This window comes from Eutrema salsugineum, unplaced genomic scaffold (assembly GCF_000478725.1).
Source record: "Eutrema salsugineum unplaced genomic scaffold, Eutsalg1_0 scaffold_1, whole genome shotgun sequence".
Lineage (NCBI taxonomy): Eukaryota > Viridiplantae > Streptophyta > Magnoliopsida > Brassicales > Brassicaceae > Eutrema > Eutrema salsugineum.
The window spans coordinates 7,423,766-7,443,763 of NW_006256909.1; the positions used below are offsets into that span (position 1 = coordinate 7,423,766).

At 34.3% G+C, this 19,998-nt stretch overlaps 2 protein-coding genes across 2 annotated transcripts; one reads left to right on the top strand and one right to left on the bottom strand.

Moving 5' to 3' along the window:
- The first annotated feature begins 7,732 nt into the window (after positions 1-7,732).
- On the top strand, positions 7,733-9,812 carry LOC18028610 (AT-hook motif nuclear-localized protein 2). Its single transcript, XM_006413559.2, has 4 exons — positions 7,733-8,492; positions 8,786-8,853; positions 8,979-9,110; positions 9,268-9,812. Exons 1-4 carry the CDS (start codon positions 8,075-8,077, stop codon positions 9,646-9,648), a joined length of 999 nt encoding a protein of 332 aa, XP_006413622.1. The 5' UTR covers positions 7,733-8,074; the 3' UTR covers positions 9,649-9,812.
- Positions 9,813-9,892: 80 nt separating this feature from the next.
- Positions 9,893-14,147, bottom strand: LOC18028612 (pentatricopeptide repeat-containing protein At4g22760). The gene is made up of 4 exons (XM_006413561.2): positions 13,777-14,147; positions 13,298-13,502; positions 12,629-12,831; positions 9,893-11,730 (listed from the first exon to the last, which is right to left on the bottom strand). Exons 1-4 carry the CDS (start codon positions 14,110-14,112, stop codon positions 9,982-9,984), a joined length of 2,493 nt encoding a protein of 830 aa, XP_006413624.2. The 5' UTR covers positions 14,113-14,147; the 3' UTR covers positions 9,893-9,981.
- Positions 14,148-19,998: the final 5,851 nt, after the last annotated feature.

Below are 19,998 nucleotides of genomic sequence, written 5' to 3' on the forward strand. Positions count from 1 at the left end.
GATGTACTGCTGTGTACAGTTCCTTTATAAACTAATTTAGAAAATATAATCCAATAAGTAGTCAAGAGAATCTAATAAGAATCTAACTTTACTGTGGGCGTTAAATGCAATGTTGCAAACAGCTAAGTATTATCAACAAATAAAACCGAAACACGTGACTTCTGAATCTAAAATTTCCACCAACCCGGTTCTTCTGAGATGGCCGTCGGTTAAAGTCGGGTTCGCATTTTAACTCCACCAACTTTCTTTTTTATCTTTGTAGATACACTATTATTGAGGCTAGGCTACTCAGGCTAGAGCACTAACAAATTCTAGTGGTAAGAAAATGATATAAGGACTCTTTTTATATTCCTTTTGAGTATTTTTGAACTTTCAGTATTTTCAAAAAACTAAACAAAAATATCCCTTTTGTATATTAGACCATTTATGTACGCATTTTATAGGATCCGTTTTGAAATAAAAATATGATTTATAAACCAAAGGACTTTAATTTCTCTTGCTTTAAATATTTTAATAACTATGCGTGTAAGAGCATCTCCAACCATAAACCTTATGGGAGGGGTTCATAGCTTTTTTTTTAATATTACTAGTGTGTGACCTGCGCTACGCGCAAGCGTTTATCATTTTCTATTATATTATACACGTGTTTTTTCCTGTTTTTATAGTTTTATATCTGGGGACTTATGTCTCTTATAGAAGGTGTTATTCAGGAGTTTTTTTTTAATAATTTTTTGGTTTATATTATGGAAGTGCTATGTTTATTCTTATTAATTTATTTTTGTTTCTAAAGTATTTGTTTCTTTGTTTTTTTAATTTGTAATTGTGAAAACACTTTCTCCGTTAGTATATTTTGTATAAGGCCTTGAGTCAGTGGAAGTACAATATGTATATATTGAAATCGAGTTTGGATGGTTAGTGTGAAAGTTTTTTTTTTAGTCTGTAATTTTTTGTATTATTTTATAGTGGCTTATTTTTCTGCTATATTTCTTTGTTCGTTCGATGTTTATGAAATTCCATTTTGATTATACAAAGCCGTGTCCGTTTTTAGCCCTTCATAATTGTAGGTATTAATCGATAGCTCTTTCAAATGTTGGCAAAACCCTTCTATTGTTGGAATTTTGGTTTAATGATAGAGGGTGCTTCCATTGAAAGAGGGTGATTGAAATTTTGGTCGGACCAACCTTTTGTTCATACCCATTCCTTTGGTGTCATTTTTTTCATCCTCCTTCTCTTTCTTCCTTGGGTGATTCAGTGACGTTTAATTTCGGTATCCTCCACTCTTGCGGTGTTTTTTTCCAGAATCGGTGCCGGTCTAACCCCTCCCCATGATTTCTTAGATATACCTCTATTTGTCATCATATTGGGGAGCTGATCGGTTTCTCAGCTTTGGAATTGGTTTTTTGGGTGTGCCATTGGTGACTCCAATTTGGCGTGGATTTCATGGATCATTTTTGGGATTGGTATAAAATCCAGCGTTTATGGTTAAGCTGAGCTGAGTTGAGTTTTTTTTTTTGGAAAATATCACTTTCGTCAAAAAATCTATTTATGCAATTTCCTTTTGATGGTGATTCCGTGATTGTTGTCATTCATATGATTTTGTTTAATTTCAGTTTATGGTAGTGTGATATTTGATTTATTTAAAGTGTCTCATTTGCCGTAATTAGAGAAACCAGACAAAACAAAAGTTTAAAAAAATGATAATTGTACAGGTGGCTGCTGAGGTGGCAGCACCAGAAGAGAGAAAAGCTATCTTTATATATATATATTTGGGTTTTTTTTCACAGTAATGACACTCATCCTAAAATGCAGTTCCAATAATGAACTTGTTGATGGAGATCTACGAATAAAACACTCATCCTAAAACAGAAAACGAACAGAATACAATACCTGGTTTGAAGAAAACAGAGAGACCGAAATTAAAGAGTACTCTTCAAGCAATGCTACATTGCAACAATGTCCAAGAATCCAAAACTAGACCCAGAAAAATGACAGTACATGAGAGCCTAAACTAAGATGACTCTAAATTCTGTAACCCCGAGCCATTTCAATTGTGGAAGAAATCAAGAGACGAACCTGAACAACTTCCATGATGGTCTTAGTGACAGAAGCAGCAGCTCTCTCGGTGTAATGACCTCTGGCAACAATCCTATCAAACAACTCACCTCCTTCACAAAGCTCCATAACGAGATACACGACATGCTCATCCTCGTAAGTCTCCTTCAAGGTGACGACATTGGGATGCACAGGCATGTGCCTCATGATCTCAACTCCTCTCCTAAGTCCTAACATCCTCTATATCCACAGCCATCCTCAGCTTCTCCTTGTTCCTACACGTTTTCATTTGCTCAAAGATTATGCTCTGAATTAAAGCATTCCAAATTCTTCTTCTTTCTACTATGTACCTGAGGTAAGCACCATAGATTCTCAGAACATGTTTGAGACTTTTGGGAATATCCTCTGCATTAGGATATACGCAGCGTTTTCTTCCTCTCCTTCTTTCTGCAATCTCAGAAGATTTTATTTAACAGAGGATTTTATTTAGAATCCGTAATCAGCACAAACCCAGCTCGAATCATCGGACCCCAATAACTAACAGATTCAGATGAATCAATCTCATGACGAATCAAACTCATGATCATAGGCTAAAACCTAGAAACGATTCGTCACAAAGAAATCCCAGATTAACGAAACCCTAATTTCATCCCATGAACTCGACAAAGCTATAATATCAACTAAAACGAAAGATATGCTTACATTTCTTAATTGGTCGGCGAAAATAATCTCCTTCACTGGCGTCGACGATTTCGTTTGAGAGGGAAATGAAATTTAGCCGACCAAATGTTTTCGATTGAAAGAGAAACCCAAAAAAAAAAATTCTTGGCCAACGACCTCTCATATGCCAACACCTGTCCAGTCATACTCCACTCATACGGGTTCAGCAGGATGACTCTAGTGATACCATATTACTGAGAATTAGGACTGGAACGGAGCCGGATATCTGGACTTTTCAAAGTATCCGGATCCGGCTCCGGATTTGACGGATAATCAATTTTATTATCCGGATCCGGATCCGAAAACTCCGGATATCCGGAGACCGAATATCCGGTTTGAACCGAATATTTACGGATATCCGACCGGATATCCGGTTTCGTTGTTTAAAAAAAAGTCTTCAATTTTTAAAATTATAATGACATAACATATATAATTAAAATGTATCATCATAGCAAAAATTACAAATACCAAAAATTTAAAAGCATTCAAGTAGCATTCAAATAACACAAAGTTTAAAAGTTTACATAACAAATGAGAAAATAGTAATAAAGAAGTTAATTTATCTGTATATCTTTGTGTTATCTATTTTTCATGTTCTTCTCTCACAATTTGAAATAGAAAATTATCATGCAATATAAATTTCAATCATGTGTAAAAGAGTTAAACCAAAAACAATTTTCGAACATAATTAAAACAAAAAATTAAATGCATATCCAAAGATTTCAAAATTTTCAAAATCTTAATAAACGGATAACGGATATCTGATTTAAAAATTTTCTATTATCCGGATCCGTATCCGAAATAACTGAATACTTAATTTCACTATCCGGATCTGGATCCGAACTACACGAATATCCGGTTTTTACGGATTGGATAGGACCGGATACAGGATCGGATAACGGATACCGGATAATAATTCCAGCCCTACTGAGAATAAACCATTTTTGCAATTTTAAATCTTAAAGAAAAAGTTTGGGCCCCCTTGTGATCCTCTTGTTATTCTGTGTTAGAGATGGCCTAAATAGAGTAAATAAGATCATGGAAGTAAATTAATTTTAAATGGATATTTTATATTTATGATTTGTAAATGGATATTTATATTATTTTATACATGACCAATGTAGTCTAGTGACTTGCATGTAGTCTAGTGAGTTGCATTCACTCTTTAATGTATTAATAATATCAGAATTCAATCCCGTATAATTATATCACATGATGTTGTTGAACTAAGAAGTGTTTTATGGATTATATTTTCTTGATAAATTATTATAATAAAATACTTTTATATTTGTAAATGTAAAACAAATATACATTTAATCCCAAGCTGGGCTGTGATGTAAGATATCTGTTGGGCTTATTCGGCCTAAATTAATTACATTAGGTTTCCATTAGTTCATGGTGTTGACGCTTTTATGTGCATCGTATACATTTTTTGTCTGCCATATAATTCAATTTTTCTTTTGACGACATATAGTTGATATTTAGCAAAAAATTTGAATCACGACAAAAAACAGCAAAAGGTTGAATCATATTGATTTTGAGAACCCAATCAATTTAGTATTATTAAACTTTATATCTCTGTATAAAGATAAATACAAAACCTATAAAAATCTAATAAAAGTTTTAAAGGGAAATTAAACTTCTGCAACTGTGGAAGTGACACAAAATCTTGTAAGTGTTTTTAACATAATTTTAATAGCACGCCGATGATTTCATTTAATTATAATTGACCACCTGTATTCACATGGTTTTACATATTGCCATTTGCCATTACGTTAGGATAACATTTTTTAAGTAACATGTAATATTAAAATATCTTAATATTTATTTTAAACATTTGTCACAGTATCTTAATTTTGATGGCTTGTACTAGTCTTGGGCATACGGTTTATTGGTTCAATCTGGTTCGGGTTGTTCGGAAGTCGGTTTATTCAGGTTGAAAAAAAATGTCGCCAAAGTTTTATTTTTGTTCGATTTGGATTTGGATGTCAGTTTGTTCTCTCCCTATTTCATCCTTTATCAAAAGATTTTATATGTTATAGAATGAAAAAGGGACCATTATGGATTTCTTAACAAATATATAACTATGGACGAAACGCACATATCGGAATATAAAAGTAAGAAAAGAAACGTATTCTAATAGCTCAAATTATAATATCAAATGTTACCACTACTAAATAGCTGGTTCCTAAACTTTATTTTCTTAATTAATTTTCTTGTTTGATTTTGGCAGATTATGTGTTAATCGTTGAGGGTCAATGCTTTGTGGTCCCGATTTATATTATATCCGCCCTTAAATAATAAAATGCAAATATATACTTATGATTCACGATTACTTTCATTTTTTAAATTATTTAAACAAAAAAGTAGACCAAACCTTGGAAAAATATTTATTCCTACATATTATACTGCTATATGTATGTTTAGATTAGCACACAAAGTGATAAGCTATTATTGTTGACCAAGAAAATGGTACAATATATATATCTTTTGCAAAAAATTGCTTATAATTCAATATATCATTAATTAGTTTGGTAGATATCACTATGAGTTAAACCTGTGAAAATATTAAAAGGAAAGACAAAGAAAATAAACTATTATTGCTGACAAAGAAAATTGTATTTATACACGTCTTTTCTCAAAAACAAATTGCTTGTAATTCAAGGTGACACTGATTACTTTGGTAGATATCATTTTGAGTTAAACCTGTGAAAAAAAAAAAAAGCGAAAGGCGATAAAAAAAGAAAGAAATATAACTAGTACTATTGATGTATAAGAAGAATAAGACCCTCCAATGCCTCCATTACCCATAAACACAAGAACACACAAAATATTAGTTGATTCGAACAACGTTTTTGTTTTTATTTTATTTATTGGCACAGTGGTCCGAGTCAAGCTCGACGGAGATGAACAAATTCGTTCGCAATTCAGGTTAAAGAACATTAGGAAAGGAATCGAATCCGAAACTTTAACGAATTTATGTCCTCAGCCCGAAATCTTCAATCCTTGCGTCCTAACACGCGGGCTAATACGAGCAACGTTAACAAACAATATTGTGTTTAGCCACTTTATATACGTATATGATATATTTATTCAAACAATTATATAATATATCCCACGGTCTTAAACAGACGGTCGAAGTTGGTTTAGCACCATGCAAAAATAATCGAAGACTAGTTTTTGAACTTTTTAATGTATTTTTTTTTATAATTAGCTGTGCCTAAAATTTGACGAGCTTATGTTCATTCTTTATTTTAGCGAATAGCATAATGGATTTGACTTACTATTCGTTTTCATATGTTTTCTGTAATTTTGAACAGTATATTATTTCAACTATAAATTTAATCCAATATAAACTATATATTCAATTCTGTTTACCTATTCCTTTTTACGTTTACGTCAATACAAATTATCATGTTGATAATATCTAGCTATGTAGGAATATAGGTTGATAGTTGATACGTATATATATTATATAAATCTCAAGAGAAAGATTTCAAATTCGTTTGGTGTGATTTTTGAGACGTCCCGTTCACTTTGATATTTCAATAATTTATAAAATTTACCTCTTATCAAGTTATCATGTAAGATTCCATACTATCAGTTGTTCCAAAAAAAAAAAAGATTCCATACTATATCCGTCAAAAGTTTTTTTGTTAATAAAAACAATAAGAGCGAGATCGTGCACTATTCAGTTTTAGTGTGTCCTTCAAATGATGATTGCCACATTTTCAGTTTAACCGGCACGGCCATGTTAATACAGCTTGTTTCTGTTTCGAGCTACAATGGCAGCATTATTAAATGCTGTTTAGTTTCAAATAACCTAAAACATATTATGAGCTATTAAGCTTCATTGGGAAGAGAGATAAAAAAAAAGATATATGATTCTTGTACTAACAGCAACATGAATCTCTTTCCTTTTCCCTTTTTTTGTATGAATTTATTCGATAAAATCCCAAATTCAATACGAGATTATGTAATCTAGAACTAGAAGTCACTCCATGGCATAGTTTCACTTCGTCAAATAATAATCATCAATCTAACAACAAAGACACTCTAAGAAATTTCAAAACCGTTTTAACTTAATTTATAATTGACAAAAATACACTTCATAAACTAAACAACTCTAATATATAAATCTTTAGCATATATTACACTGCAAAATAAAAGAATATGGACGAACCGCTTGGAGCGTCCGAACAAGAAAAATGAAATAACGATAACTACTCATTACTCAATGTTGAATCTGTTTAAGAGTCGTGAGAGTTACTAAATCAAAGTACCATGTGTGATTGGAACTTTTTAGCTTGAGGACGTTTAGAAATAATTTGTTAGTTAGCATAGAAAAAAAAAAGTAAATCACTTTAAAAACTTAAAAGACAATATTTACATGATTTGTGTCCTCCAATATTGACGTTATTTTGTTGTTGCTAAATTCAATTTCTATACTTCAAAACAACAGTGATAAAAACACGGCAAGAGAAAGAAAAAGAAAAAACAACTCTTATCTGCAGGCCACCTTTGTCTTTTAAAAATTAATTTAAAACATCAGAAATTAGTATCACCCACTTTCAGTTTTTCTACTTACTATTTATTATATATAAATCTCTCTTTTTAATTTATTAATTTTATCCCATCGGATTCCAGCTAAAAAACACGAATTTCTATATACTAAATAAATATTATTTTCTCGAAATTAAAATATAAATTTATTGTGAGTTGTATCATAACGCTCTATTTCCTTTTCACGAATTTTTTTTTCCTTTTCGTATTACTTAATTTATTCAGTATTCAATTAAAAACAAACAGACAAGGAAAAAGTTAGGAAGGAAATGAACTGAAAGCCTGAAACAAAATATTAAATTATAAAGGAAACGCCTTTTTTTAATCTTGAATTCTTGATATTTCCATATTCAAAATCAAAATATATTCATTTTCTTTATTTCATCTAAACCCACAACAGCATAAATATATCTAATTTTCCTCACTTTCCTCTCAAACATTTCCTAATTTCATCCTAAAATAATTTCAAGTCTGTAATTCATAGAAATAATATTTTCTACATAAGAAATTTTTTTCTCATGTATTTCTTGAATGATTTCCTTCTTCTGTGATATTAATCTGATTTTCGACTTACTTTCCATTTTTCTTTTAACAAATAATATTCTTGTTCTTATTTTGGTCTTTTGCTCCTTTAATTTCTTGAAAGGTTTAAGCTTTGGATTCGGGAAATTAAATCTTCCTCTATCCCAAAAATCTTTATAAAGTTTTTCAAAAACAAGAAAAAAAAATCGACTAACATATGGAGTCTACCGGAGAAGTTGTCAGAACAACCGGCGAGAGCGACGGTGGCGTTACGCCGGTGAGATCTAACGCGCCGTTAGATTTCCACATGGCTCCAAGGTCAGAAACTTCAAATCCACCTCCGACCTCCGTCGCTCCACCGCCGCAAAGGTCCTTTTTACACACGGTGAATCCTCCGCCGCCAGCGATTGAAGGTTTTTCCACCGTGCCGATGAAGAAGAAGCGTGGACGCCCTAGGAAGTACGGACACGACGGAGCAGCGGCGGCGCTATCGCCGAATCCGATATCATCAGCCGCACCAACGACTTCTCACGTCATCGATTTCTCGGCATCTGGGAAACGTGGCAAGGTGAAACCAGCAGCAACTGCAACAACAAGCTCCTTCATCAAGACCAAGTACCAAGTCGAGACTTTAGGTAAAATCATTTTCTTGGAAAAAAATAAGTTAATATCTTTTTGTCTGATAAAATCTTGTTTCAAAGACTGAATCTGAATATCTCGTGACTTCAAAGTTTACAAAAAGAGATTTTTTGGGATCTTTCTGGGTCTTAAGCTGAAACATGCAAAGAAAAGAAAAAGCTTCTATTTTTCAAGTGGGACCTTTTCCAGCTTAATACATCTTTTTGTCCGTATATACGGGGATGTAATGTTTTATACCGTATCTTATACGTATATTACATGTATTTTTTTGCTGTTGTGCTTATTGAAGGTGAATGGGGTCATTCCTCTGCCGGCGCTAATTTCACGCCGCATATAATTACGGTGAACGCAGGCGAGGTCAGGAAAATATTTGATTATATATATATATATATATTTTGTTTTTAAAAAGTTGAATGTTTATAAAATGGAGTAATTGTAATTGATGATATGATTTTGGTGGGGGAAATTTGGGTTAATATTAGGACGTAACGAAGAAGATAATATCGTTTTCGCAACAAGGGTCCCTTGCTATTTGCGTTCTCTGCGCAAACGGTGTCGTTTCTAGTGTTACACTTCGACAGCCTGAATCATGTGGCGGTACATTGACTTATGAGGTATACTTTCACTCTCAATCTCTGTTGAGGATAACTGAAATAGACTGTTAAGAAACAACCAAACCAAAGTTTACTAACTAACCGGTTGGTACCAAACCGAAATCAGATTGCATATCATTTTAGTTGATTCTTGACAAGTTGCTTTTGTGCTTTGAAGGGTCGGTTTGAGATATTGTCACTATCCGGATCATTCATGCCAAGTGACTCGGATGGGACACGGAGCAGAACAGGTGGAATGACTGTGTCGTTGGCTAGTCCTGATGGACGTGTAGTAGGCGGTGGAGTCGCTGGCTTGCTGGTTGCAGCCACTCCTATTCAGGTGGTCGTTGGAAGTTTCTTAGCTGGGACGAATCAGCAAGATCAGAAGCAGAACCACAACAACTTTATGTCTTCTCCAATGCCAACCTCTTCAAATGCATCTGATCATGGAACCATCCGTCCCATGTCGTCTTCTCTCCACATCGGAACATGGACACCGCCTTTAGCTTCTGATCCACGACACAAGCTCTCTCATGACATCAACATCCCCTTAACTTGATTTCTTCCTTAAAAGAACTCGTAGGTCTTTTGTGTTTCGGTTTCTAGTTCTACATGCCAAGACTCTCAAGGTTTAGGTTTTATGTTGTTGGCTTGTAACTTAAAAGATTGTTTTTCTTAACTTTTTTCATCCGGGTTCTTCCACTCTTGGATGTAGAAATTGAATCTTGTTCCCTTATCTCTTGACCAGCACGTTCTGGTTTACCCAAACCAGGGACAATCTCTTTCACACCCATGTTAATTGATGATTCTAAACCCAAATACACAAAAATGATTTGAAAAGTTTGTCTATCTCTTTCACACCGGAAATCTATATCCATAGGCATGGCCCTGCTTAGATCCAGCTACACCCAAGTGTCTTACGCAGTTTCTTCTCTTCCATCGTCGCTCTTACCTTCCTTGCATCGTCCCATCTACCAACAGAAGTATAGATATTAGCAAGATACGAAAGATAACCAGAAGGATCAGTCTCCAGTTCAACGCAGTGGCTGCACGCAATCTCCCCAAACTCAACGTTGTTGTGTAACCCACTGGCTAAAAGCAAGGCTCCCCAAACTCCAGCGTTTGGCTGCATCGGCATACTCTTGATCAGCTCATATGCTTCCTTTAGCCTCCCGGCTCGTCCCAACATATCCACCATTATCCCATAATGATCAGCTGAAGGTTCCAGGTTGTAGTCTTTCATGGAGTTGAAACATTTGTAGCCTTCTTGAACCGAACCCGAATGGCTATACGCTGATAATAGCCCTGTGAATGTTACTTGATTTGGAGGAATCTTCTTTTCGATCATCTCTCTAAACAAGCTGTTTGCTTCTGTAGCCATGCCGTTTATCCCGCATCCCATGATCATAGCTGAGTAAGAAACTGTATCCTTTTTGTTTAGATCGTTGAACAATTTGAATGCCTTGTCAAAGTCTCCGGCTTTCATGTAAAGATCAATCAGAGAGGTACTTAAGAGATCATCGATTTGGATTCCATGTTCGGTTATATAAGACTCCACCCATGTACCAAAACTTGTATCACCAAGTTGTGAATTAGCTGCTACAACACTTGAGAGTGTGATCTCATCCGGTTGAATACATGTGTTGCTTTCAAGCATCTGAGAGAATAGCTTCAGAGCATCCTTTTGCTGGCCGTTTTGAGCATAACAAGCTATCATGGCATCATAAACGAGTTTGTCTTTCTTGGACATCTGTCTAAAAAGTTCCTCGGCAGACTGAACATCTCCCGATTTTGTGTACCCTGAAATCATTGTAATCCAGGAGACGTTATTCTTCTGGGGCATTGCATCGAAGTAGGTTCTTGCTAGTTTCATCTCCCTGCAATTCACATACCCGCCGATCAAAATATTCCAAGAAGCCGGGCTTTTCAAAGGCATCGCTAGAAACAAAGAGCATGCATTGCTCATGTCACCTTTTTTTGCATAGCTCGAGATGATTAGATTCCATGACACCACATCTTTCGCTGGAATCTTGTCAAAGACCCTGCGAGCTTCGTCTAGATTCCCACTTTCAAGATACCCGTGTAACAGCGAGTTCCACGAAACTGTGTTCTTCTCAGCAATATCATCAAAAGCCTTCTTTGCCATCTCAATGTAACCGAGTCTAGAATACAAACCCACCAGACCAGTCTGAACATAGACACAACCACATAATCCACTTTTAAGAGCCTGAGCATGAAACGAGGTACCATCAATCATATTCTCCATCTTACCACAAGCTCTCAACACTGAGGTCATGGCATGTGAACTCGGAGGGATTCCAGAGTTGTGCATTTCGATGTACAAACCAACCGTCTCTTGAAACTTCCTGTGCTGGCTCAAGAACCTGACAAGACATCCCCACGAGAAAGTATCCAGACTTTTGGAAGTTGTGGACACCTTGAGGATTCTTTTGACATAGTTCACCACATTTCTAGAGAAGTCCTTTGTGAAGTGAAGAGTTTGGTGGACTAAGATGGACTCAAGGTAGTCACGGCGGTTCACAACTAACTGTGCGTGGAGTTGCTTGGCCTGTCCAAGCGCTACACACTTGTGAAGGAAGAATCTTAGCCTAGAATCCAACATTACTCTAGAGAATCCTAACTCATTTCCGCCGAAGTCACATGTCACGAATCAACAGAACACCACAGGAGACAAAGAAACAATCACACTACACTTTTACAGCACCAAAAAAAACCATTCCTTTTTCAACATTTGAATGCTCCACTGGTGATTAAGGACTAAGCAGGGCCAGTTTCTAAAGGTTACCTAAGGTTCCGCTACCTAAACGCATCAGATGAAACTTTCGATTCCCAATCTAAAACTTATATCCCGAATAATCAAGGGACAGTCTTTACTTAATTCCGATCTAATGTGACATCGACACAAACCCTCAAAAAGGAATAAATAGTTGAAAACTTATGCTTTGAAACGAAATCAGGAGAGAAATTCGAGGAAAGACGGGATTAGGATAAGAGCGAGACAGAGTGAGCAAAAATGGCGATATCGACGACCACTTCTCTGCTATAAGAAAGAAAAGAACCAGTTTTTGATTTAAAATACGGAGAAGAAGATGATACTCTCAGAGACTCCGACTCGACTAGAAGGTTCGACTCTCATTTCCTTTTTTTTTTTTTTGTGTGTCACCAAATATTTTACTCGAGCTAGGTGGTAGTGGCAAGTGTACGTACGTTTTCGCTTTCTCTCGATCTTTGATACTAATAACCCTTTTATCTTTTTACCACTGTCACGATTTTATATATATACATACACTCGTATTTAATCATAGTCCATTTAAAGTTTGACCAATATTGCTATCCTAATCTCACAAGTATATAGGATAATAGGACGTAGAATCTAAAGATCTATAAACTATATATATATATATATATTGTACAATTTTATGTATAACAAACCCCCCTTACTGTATGAGAAAAGCACAAAATAAATATGACGTGCCACGCTCAAAAGTGTAATTTGGTTAATCTCAATGCGTACATACCAATATGTTCCATAACTTTCTCGTTCTCCTTAAGATTTTCCCAATAATCTGAGCAATGCACGATTCGATCAAATTTGACGATGGAATAAGGTTCGTTCTTACCGGAGTAATCCCGGAGAACGTAACTCCTGCTTCATTAACTGTCTTTCTCATGTAGAAGCTTCTACTTCCTATTTCTCCAATTATTTCTCGTTTTTCCAAACCTGAAAATTTCATCAAATTAAGTATATTTTATTTGTTAGCACTTCTTCAATTACGTGGAAAAAGAAGAAGGTAAATATCATTGGTTCAAGTAACCCTTTTCTTGACTATCAGTTATGGCTCATATGAATTACGTGATGTTTCTTTCTTTCACATGATCCAGGAGTATTTTTGAGTACCATTTCCATGACTGTTGGAGATTAAAGCAAAACTAGATACCTAGTATAGATATTTTATCTAACCTAATCAAACTACTACACATCAAACTGAAAACAATTGATTTGTTTTCTTTTCCACCAAAAAATTATTCCGTGAACACTTATTTTTTTTCTTTTTTCCCTATATCCAAAATGTTAAAAACTAAATTTTGGATAGAGTTATCTTTTTTTTTTTCTTTAGAATAAAATTAACTAATTAGCATTGGATAGAAGAGTGGTGTAACACAAATTGTGTATATATATCGCTTACATTGGATGCTGAAATGAGATTGATGCAATTCAAAGGCAGCACCTTGATCTAGTTTAGGTGTTCGTCCTTCTTCACAATATTTCTCAACGACGAGTTTGATCGTTTCTTCGACGTTACAACTCAATTTAACCATTGTTCTTACAGGTCCAGGGCTTCCTTCAACTGCTACATTAATCACTACTTTTGCTGCTTGCAGTTTATTACCCTGATTTTGTTTCCAATTAAGAATGAAAAAAAGAAAGAAAGAGAGATTCAATGATTTTGGAAACTTCTTGAACTGAAGAATTTACATCTTACTATAAATAGCAGAGGTAAGGGTTAAATTGTAACATTGTCAAAAGATTAGGCTTAAATTAGAAAATCTCAAACCTTAGTAAACTAAAATGTTTACAGAACTGAAATCATGAATTTGATAATTCAAAATAGTAAAAAATAGTAAAATAGAAATGAAAATTGGTGAGAGAAACAGAGTCTGATACCTCATGAGAGGACGGCGAAGATAAGCTCAACAACGATGGAGAAGAAGCGAAAACCTCAGAGCGAATCCTTGGCAAGCAGACGATATTCGGATCAGATTCTTCCGTCGGTAAACCGCTCATCGGCGATGGTCGCCGCAAGAAATTACTGTCTCCGTCGCGACGGCGATTGAGACTCGGCTCTGAGAAGCTTCTTTCGAAAACCCGATTGGTATATTTTGTTCGGTTCTTCTTGTCGGAAACTTGCTGTTTCGCCGCCGTCCATCTCGTCCTGGAGCTCCGACCACCACCGTTCCCGACCGGATTCGGAACTCTTCTCCGGTGAATGGAATCTGACATTTGGTGAAAGTGATGACTTTGCTTGAGGAGAAGGAAGAAGAAAGAAATTGAGAGGTTTTGCTGGTTTGCTTGGCAAAGAAGCGAATAAAGGGATTCTCTGCTTTACTCTTTTTTTGTGTCACATGTTTTTTTTTCCTCTCAAATATATATTTTTCTTACATATAAGTGACTTTTAGCATTTAAATCCAAGCCGACCAAAATAAAATACTCCCTCTGTTCATAATTATTTGATGTTTAAAATTTTTGCATACAGTTTAAGGATTCATTTAATTTTTATTTTTCCTATACTAAAAATATTATTTATAATCCATTTAAATATCATTCAGCCAATAAGAAGACAATCTGCAGAATATAAAATATCAAAAACTATAAAAATTCATTAAATTTTGCATTGAAAAGTGAGAACATCAAATAATTCTGAACAAAAAAAACCTTCTAAAACATCAAATAATTCTGAACAGAGGAAGTACATTTTATCATCCGAATAAAGGCATTGGTAATATAGACGTGGTTCTTATACTATGATATTTATTATTTTCCATGTCGACATTATAATATTATAGTATGATATCTTATCATGATTCTTACGTATTGTGTTATCTTAAGCAATATGGAAATACATAGATTGGTAGCATTGTATTTAAGAAAATTGTAGAAAAACTATTATTCAAAGATGGTACAATTATTTAGGATATTTAGCCCGCAACAATTAAAATGTAAAAATATGGAGGAAATTTTTAAGTCTTAGATAAAAGGCCATATACTATAAAAGAAAAAAAAATAATACCAGTTTCCTACTGCATCTTTTAGAAGATTGATTACTTGAGAGACTCATCTTTTTTCTACAATCCCTAAGTGTATAGAAAACAAAACTCTTGGTTTTGTAGAATTTTGACACGTTAATCAAGAAAACGAGAAACCCAAACAAATTTTCGTAAATCCAAACCCTAAAATCGAAGGTGATATATAACCAAATAGATAGAAAGGAGTAAACAGAAAAACATAAACAAATACAGAGAGACGAAGGTACTGATTAGTGGGAATTAAATAAATTCCTCAACGAAAATAAGATTCATTAATGTCAAGACATAAAATAGTAGAGAAACAGAAGTTCAGTAGTCGTGTCTTGTGTGGCTGAGATTGGTCCGACGTTTGTTTTCAACTTCTCACTGTCTAAAGAAATAACTTTGGGACGTGTTGTAAAGCTATTGTTAATAGTGTCGTCGACTCATAAGACCATCATTATTGGTGGTTTCTTCTGGGTTTCTTCTGATTTAATGAGCATCTTTTAATTGAATTAATGGGTTTAAACACAGGGATCGATCCTTATTTAGGGATTTCAAGAATCGATCCTAATAAATGACATGGCAGAATTTGATTGGTTCTTGTGTTTTGGAAAATTTTGGCTTGAAATTTTTTTTTTTTTTGTTCCAGACCATTTCTTCTTTATCGAAAATTTTTGCTGAAAATTTTTTCCCCCGAAAAAAACTTCTTTCTCGGCTCCCACAAGTCTTTGGTGGATGAAGAGTCTTTGGTGGAAGAAGAGATGAAGAAAAGGGCGGTGGTGTTGGAAGGTCTCCGACGACATCCTTCGTCTGGGGGTTTCAATGTGGCGGAGATTGGAATAGATATGGTGGTTTGGAAGGAACCAATAGAGCAGAGAGGAGGATTTGTCCTAGGATTGGATTGGCAAAGCTGCATCTCGAGTGTTATGTGGCGAATATGGTGAATCAGTTTGAATGGAAGGAGGTGGAAGGAGATGAAGTTGACTTGACAGAGAAGATGAACTTCGATCTCCACGATTTACTTTTTAGAATCCATTTAGAATCCATTTAGAGTTTACCGATAAACTATACAAATTATTGGATTTTTAATAAGTTTCTTAACCCAAAATTATTAATTAAAAATTGCTAAGAAACTCAATAACAGTTTCACCGATAATGATGCTCTAAGTCCCATACAGAGGCGCGTGTGCAGTTCCGTGCTTATAGTGTTAAGGGGCTAAGGCAAATGACAAGAATTTTTTTCTATTTTAATATAATTATTTCTAAGAAGAAATAAGTTGTAAATTAGATTTAAAAATTGTTTTAATAAAATATTAGAGATTACTAATACTATTTTCTTAATTTATGAAATAAATTTTCAACCACAAAAATAACACCAAAATATATATTGACCAATATACTAAATAAAATTACACAAAATTGGGGGCTCTAAAACTTGCTAATATTAAAGGTGTCTAAGATAAATGCGTTATTATTTGTTAATTAAGCACGGCCCTGCGCGTGTGGGTCACTTCTCTTACTCCATACGTACTCACGTTCACGCGTAACGCACAGAGACAGAGTAATATACAAAGTCTACGACAATCATTTTTATTACTTTTGAATTTATATATGTTATTTTATTTTCATGACGAAAATTGTAGACTTTAGAATTTCAAATGTAACGTCACGTTTAGTGATGTAATACCATTTGTATATTACTTTAATATTATGATTGGCTTATAGCCTCAATTTATTTCAACGTTTTGCTATGTATATATAATGTTCTACTATTGTCATGAAAATCATGGACACATGCCACGGAAGTCAAAATAGCCATGGGTGTAGCTAGGTTGAAGGTTCAAATCTATGAGATTTAGGTTCCAACAATGAAGTGTTCCCAATCCATCCTTTCTCACCTCAAGGAATTGGGCAGACTTAGATCTTCTTCAACCCTTTATCTGTTAATCATATTTTCTTTACTGTTTGGTTTCTTGTTAGACAAGGTAGCGAGTGTTTGAAACAAAGCAGTTTTTCCACTTATCATTATTATTATCTTATCTTTTTCTTTCATGGTTTTTGTTCTTTCCAGAAGACTTAAATCATTTGTAACATGCTTTGAAAGGATTTATTTATCATCTTCTTCTTGGTTTTCTATCCACCGCTATAGATGGAACCACCGCACCACACTCGCCAACCTTCTCTTGAAACTTCCTATGCTGGCTCAAAAACCTGATAATACATATTATAAGCAATTTATAAGCGTTGTCAAAAAAAAAAAGCAATTTATAAGCAAACTATCAGCAAAATATATAAGATAAAATTTAAAAATTATTATGTTCAGATACTTTTAAATAGTTGAATTATACCTAATACATATATTTTGACTTTTATAAATTTATTTTCTAGATCTAATATATATATTTTGACTCCGGTAAATTTAATTTTTAGGTCTGCCATTGAATGTGGACATGTGTAGACTAATAACACTGTTTTTAAGAAAACTGTAGAAGACCTATTGTATTCAAAGATGTACAATTATTTAGCTCGAAACAAATAAATTGTCAGAAATAGAAGAACATTTTAAATTATTGATATATGACTGAAAAAGTAAGTAATTTTTTAGTATTTTTCTTAACGATTTTCTTTTAGAGGTGTCTGCTTTTCTTTATGCATAGCGCTCAGAGTATTACAAGTTTATAACAACAATCCTTTGTGTTACATTTAAAAATATATTTTATTTTCATGACGAAAATCATAGACTTTAGAATTTCAAATGTCACGTTTCGTGATGTAATACCATTTGTAATTTTGTATTACTTTAATATGTATTTCAACGTTTTGCTATATATGTATAATGTTTCACTGTTGTCATAAAAATCAAAAACATATGCCACGAAAGTCAAATTAATAGCCAATGTCATATAGCCGTGAATTGCTGCCCCAAACATATTTGATTCCAAGGGGTTCTAGAATAAATAGAAGAAATTGTATGAACCCTTGAAAGAAATTAAAGAAAGAAATTCCAATAAAAACAAGACGAGGCTATGTGGTGTCCAGTTTTAGGCATGTTAATTTAACAAACTAATGAAATTATATATGTTTTTTTTTTTTGGTAAACATGTTAAAATTATATTACCAATTTTTACAGAAGTTACAGAGATTACAAAGAAATCAGAAAAACCGAAAATAAAAAACTACTAACAAATCCGACAAATGTAGCAAACAACAACGAAAGCATAAGAAAATGGATTATGGAATTAAAAATAAAACCGAAGCAAAACCAGACGGGAAAGCAGCAGTCGCACGCCAAAACGCAGACCACCCCGTAATTGCCACAGCTCCGAAGAACTAGAGTTCTCATCTTTGTTGCCACGAGCATCTTCCCGAGGCCAGCCCTCAAACCTCAAAAGAGAAACGCTTACAGCTTCTCCGAGAACTAACGGAATTTCCGGATTCCGTAACGGACTAACCTGCAACCGTTGACAAGGGAGCCCGCAAGGGCCATCGGAGAGTCACCTCGGACTACCATTCCCGAAAAAAACGAATTTCCTCGAGAATCAGCTCCCACATCTACAAACTAGCCGCAACAACAAACCGACACCTCAACAATCACGTCCAGTAATACTCCACCATCTACATCGGATCACATCCAGAGCCATCACAAACCAAGAACTATACACAAACGCAGAGCTATCGCATATAATCGGACACACACTTTCGAAAAATCTCAGGCCACACCAATGCCGTAGACGGCGGAGGAGCCAAAAGCTGAGACAAACCAGCGGGGCAACCACTGAGCCACCCGTGTTGAGCCACCGCTGAGAGACACCGAAATTATATATGTTGTTGAGTAGTAAGCTTAAACTATGTTTATATTGTACTTGTTGACAAAATTAAAGCGACATGTTTGAGAGACTAACAAATCGCTAATTTAAAATTAAAATGGCTAAAAAATTTCAACAGTTCACTACTCGCAAAAATCTCTCTTTAAAACCAACAGTTGGCGTAATGAACAAAATTTGGCTATCGATAATTATTAAGCAAACAATAAAACATATTGTTGATCGTTGGAACAAAACATCACATTTGGTGCCTGATCAATCACTTTTTTTGGGGCTAAAATAAATGGCTCATTATCAATGTGTGCTTGAATAAGCTGGTTTTAGATGGGCTTTAGTAAGGCCATTTTGTCTCTCCTATTTTTGAAGCCGAGAACAACTACCTTTTTCCAAGAGGAAAACTAATCTGACATATCCCAATTAATATTGCCTAGAAAAAATATTGAACGTACAAGCTAGAACTTCTAAAAATGTTCGAAACAATCTCCAGAACTATGTTGTATCCTGATTTCAATCTTGTACAAGTTGTTAACTAATGTAATAAGTTGACGACAAAAAAAAGTCTAGTATAAAAACTTACCGGTGATGTCCAAAAAGGAAAAAAAAAACGTTACTGGTAAACAGATGTTGGTAAAATGATTGAAAACGTCTGAATCAAAAAGCTTGGAGTGATATATTGGATTCAGACTGACATCCAATTTTAATAAGTTACGACCTAAATCGTTGCTCATGTTCTAGTGTAACTCATTTATGTATATAATTATACAATAACATGCATGTCATATATATGATAAATCAAGATTCCTCAATTACGAAATGGTAATATTAGTAGACGATGATCCAATAATAAATAAAAAATACGAAAATTCGTCTTAACGATACAAGAAGGGACGATGCACAAAAAGTAAAAATATTATTGGTTGTAAATTATTTGCCCTCTGAAAAAATTCCAGGGGCCACCATGAGAACAAATATATTGGATAGTGTCCATGTCAGTGCTGCAATGCATGCTTGTATGTCTTTTAACAATACTACTGTTTTTGTATTTTATGAAAATTGATGGAAGTAACTTTTTGATAGCACAGGAAATGTTGGGAGGCACAATCGGCTTTTGTGTAAGGAAGATTGATATCTAATAACACTTTGGTAGCACAATTTTTTCTTAGAGATGATTTAAGATATAAAACTCCATGCAAAATAGACTTGCATGGATCACCAAAGAAAGTAATTTTGGTTCTATCCGGTTCCACTGTATATAGTGTTACCTGTCAAGTGACATC